General features: G+C 33.5%; 1 protein-coding gene across 1 annotated transcript; it reads left to right on the top strand.

Moving 5' to 3' along the window:
• The first annotated feature begins 734 nt into the window (after nt 1–734).
• On the top strand, nt 735–1954 carry LOC111380559 (transcription factor MYB86-like). Its single transcript, XM_023004162.1, has 2 exons — nt 735–1011; nt 1087–1954. The coding sequence occupies exons 1-2, from the start codon at nt 882–884 to the stop codon at nt 1920–1922; spliced, it is 966 nt and encodes a 321-aa protein (XP_022859930.1). The 5' UTR covers nt 735–881; the 3' UTR covers nt 1923–1954.
• The last annotated feature ends 3946 nt before the right edge of the window (nt 1955–5900 follow it).

Here is a 5900-nt window from a genome sequence, read left to right as displayed (position 1 = left end):
ATAATAGGATTAGCATATAGAAATTCGTGGAGGGTCTCATCTAAGACTAAAATAAGAAGGTTAAGAGGAAAGGATGTCTAAAGTCTAAACTTGCTTATGTGATTATATAAAATTACAAGTTAAAGAAGATGAAAATGAAGAGAATTCATGACCAGCTTGCTAAATTCCATTAACTAGTATGTGCTGCTTTTTTTTTTTTTTCCCATTAATTAGTAAATGTGCTGTTTGTTGGACCAAATATATATATTCTATTCGATGAAAAATTATTTATCAACAAATTAACATTTGTAAAGTACTTATATAAGGGTTTTTCTTAGATAAATACTGCTATTTGTATCCTGTAGTGAGTGAAAAAACGTCTTTTTGAGCGATTGGACTAATTTACAGACAAGGGAAATGTAGCAACTACTTAATTTACTATTGGTATGCTCAAAGTCACCTCTTCACACGTGGGATGGTTGTCTCAAAAAACAAAAAGTGACAAGTTTTCTTGTTCAAGTGTGTATATTTGATTAATGGAAATGATATTTACCACAAGAAACTGTAAAGAATATATAATTAATGGGTGCATGAAAGGGATACGTTTCTTTATCTTTATATATTTAAGTAAGCAGAGAAAGAAGAGTACAAATGAAGCTGCCAATACAAGCATTCTTCTTAGAAAGCTGCTCTATGTTGGCTTATATAATATAAGTTATAAAATGACGTACACTTCACCTATATCAAGCATGTATAACATAGCTAATATTTGAAAAAACAGCTCTCCGTGAGAGAGAAAAAGGAAAAAAAGATTTGTTAATTGGAGATGAAAATAAAATTAAGTAGCCACACCATGGATATATAGGTAGCTGACACTGGTGTTGAGGGCAGGTGAGGGAGACATGGGGCATCACTGTTGCAGCAAACAGAAAGTTAAGAGAGGACTTTGGTCACCAGAAGAAGACGATAAGCTTGTCAAGCATATCACTGTCCATGGCCATGGCTGTTGGAGTTCTGTTCCTAAACTAGCAGGTAAGTTATTTAATTATCTATTAAGTTTTTGATGATCCTTTATACATAATATTCCCACTCTTCTTTGGTATCTAGGGCTACAAAGGTGCGGAAAGAGTTGCAGATTGCGGTGGATAAATTACTTGAGGCCGGATCTCAAACGGGGTTCTTTCACCGAGCAAGAGGAGAGAACGATCATTGATGTGCATAGAATTTTAGGCAATCGATGGGCTCAAATAGCCAAACATTTGCCTGGAAGGACTGATAATGAAGTGAAGAATTTCTGGAATTCTTGCATTAAGAAAAAGCTTATTGCTCAAGGCTTAGATCCCAACACTCACAATCTTCTCCTCTCTTCTAACCAAACCAAGGTACTAAAAAACAACATCAATGCGAGCAACTCTTTTCAACAAGAAACGCCGGCTTTTACTATGGAGACTTCATCAAAAACTGCATCAGCATCTGATCTTGCAACTCTATTGCCTCGTATTAACATTCCACAATATGATCATAATAACACCATTCAGTATACTGGCGGCTCTGATCAATATCAAAACAGTTCTATGCTTCTTGGCACTCAACAAAGAATTAGTCAAAGTGATCTCTCGGCTTTGGGGTTTGCTAACTGTTCTTCAGTGGAAAGTAGCAATGTCATGTCCTCTTCTGGATTTGGAACCCTAAATGAGAGTTGCATGTGGGACGCTGGCGGCATTGAATTCCCATTTGAACAACAAAAAACAGATGATCATATCGTAATGGCACCGCAGCAGGAACAGAATATAAACGAGCTAAACCGTAGTGATCATCTGCAGAATGTGGGCGGGAATACATTTGACAGCACTTGCTTTGATTTTGATTTTGTTGATTCTGCACTATTGCCTTCTGGAGTTTATTGTAATGTCAATTCTATGGATCAACTTGCCTGGGATTAATTGCATGTTAGGCTCCGAATTCATTCCTTCCATCTCTCCGAGAAAGTAATTTATTTCATTTTTGCATATATACTTATTGTTACACAGACGAACTACAAGATCTAAAAGTTTTAATAGTTGGGAAAAAAATAAAAAATAAAAATCGTCCGTGTATCATTTAAATCTACCAAAACCCTCCACCCACTCATCGTTTCGTTTCTTTGTCGGTAAATTACTACGTCAGCCTAAACTCATTTTAATTCCAAACTTGTATTATGCGAGAAGATATATGATTGTAAGAAATGAAGACTAACTAGTTTGCTTGATATCTGACTCGACGTTAACGAATCACAATGTTTAAATAAATTTGAGGAGGTAAAGTGACAAATGTGTGATTTGAAATATATTTCAGTGCAAATATGTTGTTAGTTAGAAGTAAAGAAGGTTCTTTAAATAAAAGGCGGTCCTTCAAATTGTTGTCGGAAATCTCCCTTGAAAAGATGTTGCCTGGAGATTATTTGAATTGACTTTAATTTTCACCAGATAGATAGGGCCGGGGTAAAATGGAAGAAAATCATAAGCTTTATGCAAAAGCAGAAATAGAGAGCCTAGTAGCTCGCTCTCGCTCTCTCTCTCTCTCTCTCTCTCTGAGTTAGGACTAGGATGAATTAGTTAAAACTTTGAGATATTTAGACAAATAATGCTATTTATTGGAGTGGTGTTCATCGCCAATTTAAGTGATAATCGACGTCTTAGTTTTTCTTCAATACATTAAGCTGTTATTTGATGGGATTAAAATTTTGATAAAAGTTAATGAAATGTGCAGTTGAAAAAAAAATGTGGATTATATGAAATATGTGATTAAAATTAATTGTTACTTTGATTTAAATTAAAATCGCAATTCTATTACGTCACTTAAATTGGTCATGACCACTACTTAGTATTACTTTATTTAGATCCCGGGATTTAGTTTAAATTGGGGTAAATTTCATACATGGTCACTAAACTTGTGATGCAGTTTCTTTCGAGCTAATAAACATTAGGAGAGATAATGGAAGGGAGTCACTAGTGCTTTTGATTGGAATTTAGCTATTTAAAAAATGTTGAAACCCAACCTTGAGGGCTCCGACTATCCCGCCCCTAGAGTTTTGTGAGGGAAGTAAATCGCGGGATGTGCCCCAACAAGTCAGCGAACAAGAACTGTCTGTACATTGCGCCTACAAGAAGTCAATTTCATGTCTTAGGAATCAAACTCCCACACTGCGGTTGCCAGCAAGGCGTGAGATAACTTCACTTCCATCCTTTGCACCATTGAACTATGCCTCGGAGGGCTGGAATTTAGCTATATGAAGAGATTTGAAGTGGTCTAAGTACATAAATTTGATTGATCAGTCCCACCCTACCAGAAAAGTGGCTTTGTTATCAAATTAGGCCAATGTCTTCGAGCATTGGACAAACTTGATTTGTATTTATTGGGTTAATTTTACAGGATTGTAGTGTTGCTAATAATGGTATAAAATAAATAGCCATCTTGCTTCCTTGAATTTGTACATTAGAAAGATTGTTTCTTATAGGACTTATTTTGCATAGATTATCTTAATATGATGAGTAATGCTATTTAATATTATTGGTATTTAACAACAGTGACAATATTAATTACATTAAATTATAGGTCCAGATAAATACAAGGAATTATGTCTCGCTTAATAGTATATGTTGACACCTAAACTGATGTTCAACACCATTGAAATTAGATAGCATTATTTTAATATGATCCGAGTCGAGCTATATGTTTTATAGTTTAGTCATGTCAGTAATAATACTTTGTACTCTCTACAATATTGTTCCAAGTGTCATTTCTTTATCATGGTATCAAAGCAGGACTTTGATGAGTTGTTAAATCTCTAAAGACATTACTTTAACTCTCGTTTAATCATTTTAGTTTACAGGGTGTTACATAACGATTAAGCGATTACATGGTTATCAATTATGGTATAATTGCTACAACAAACTTCTAATTTCTTCCCTTTACTACTATACTTTGAAAAGTGATCAATTATTGTATTATTTTATTTTTGTGAACACCATCAATTAAATATCGTCGTTACGTCTCTTTTCTTTAATAACTTACATAAGCTCTAATTTCTCATATTTATACTTATTTTAACATTTTGTTTGATTTATATAACTTTTTTCTAAACGAATCATTTCTTAAAATTTGGATTTCAAAATGGCATAGCGTAATTTTTGGCTATTCAACACTTGATATAGTATTGTTTTTTGCTCTTCATAAAAGAACCATGCTAGGTGTACGGGACTACATGGACCTTGTACTACTTGGCACTCCCTTATATGTTGGGGGCTTGCGGGCCCTATACAATCATTATAATCCTTCATTATAAGATAGTATCATTTAATTGCACCCTACTTTTCAAAATCAAGGGTATGTAGGACTTTTTATCATAACTTGAGGCCATTTAAACTTAAAAATTAAACTGAAGCCTTTATAAACTCGGATTAAAAAATGCATCACTTTTTCATCACTTTTTTATGATACTAGTTTTTAGCCTGTGCAAAGCATGGGCTGTATTATTTTTAAAGTAATGTTAACGTGTTGAATGTTAATGAAAATCCAATGTGCATTCTAAAAATAATTTCTTATGCTCAGGGGACATCAATAGATAATTAATCAATCTAAAGCAGTTTTGATAATGTTTTCCAAAGCTATTATTGATGTATCCATTAACTGCATACTCTTATGAATTCAGCCAAATCACCATATATCTTGAGTAACATTTTATTCAAAAAGTTATGTTGAAATGCAAGAGAAAATCTGGGAAAAAGAGTATAAGATTGTATACATAGGAATATTAAGAGCATTCGTAGACTTCATTCACAAAAGAAACATAATACCTGTTGTATTTTGGAGATAGTATATCCAATAACGCAAATGAATGTAAGAAAATGATTTCCAGTTGAAATTCCATGGAACAATGTAAAAAGATTGAGTTACCTAAAACTCATATAAATGACATTATTTGCTTTTACTTAGTAAAGGAGGATGATAAGACAAGATCGCAATTATTATTTACATGCACATGCTAGAATAAAGCTATGACACAAATGTAAAGCAAGTGTAACTGTTTTTTCATGAAGAAACAAGTACCTTGTAAGTGAAAAGGATACAACCATCATAAAGAGAAAAAATGGCATTACTAAATCAGTGAATGTCAAACTGTAGTAATGGGGAAAACATTTTTCAGAAGAAAACTTAAATCCATAATATACTGGTACAATGATAATTCATCCAATCTTAAATTAAAGAGAAAAGTTGAACAAAATCCACACCAAATAATGAAGCATTGAAGACTATTTCTTAATGATAATAAAAGAAGTTTAAATATTATTAGTAGCAATTGCACAAGTAGACTTTACCAAAAGACTAAGGCTTAAGATCCTACACATAGGCAGATAAAGTAGCCTTAGGGATATTATATATAACTGCCTATTGTCACAAAACTATTGTAATTATTTTATGACTGGCTTTTTCTTCCAAGTCAAGGACATTGGTCTAGTGATCAGATTCAGAGGTTGTGTTACTCTTCTTTTTTGACTTCGAGTCTGTTTCAGTAGTTTCATCTAGTGCTTGGAGGAGAGGCCTCTTTGCAAAGATTGCAATCGTTACTTCGATGTATTTAAGAACTTCAGTGTCAGTGTTACATACTTTGTTTTTCCCTTTTGTGTTTTTCTTATCTGAACTCTTGTTCATCTCAGTTGCATTCTTGACATCACTTATAGCATTTGAAGGATCTATTTCAATGGTTGCGGGTGAGGAATTTACATCAGTGATGGTGGGTAGAGAGTTGAAGACGAAGATGAATTCATAGCGGTAATCGGGTGGATTTTGTTTTTTTTTTGTGTCACTTTTATATAGAATGGCAACTCTCTTTCACTACTGGTTTTCATAACATTGTTCAGCTCTCCATCTGGGTTCTGTGA

This window comes from Olea europaea, unplaced genomic scaffold (assembly GCF_002742605.1).
Source record: "Olea europaea var. sylvestris unplaced genomic scaffold, O_europaea_v1 scaffold2164, whole genome shotgun sequence".
NCBI classification, from domain to species: Eukaryota; Viridiplantae; Streptophyta; class Magnoliopsida; order Lamiales; family Oleaceae; genus Olea; species Olea europaea.
This window is presented reverse-complemented; position numbering and strand designations above follow the sequence as displayed.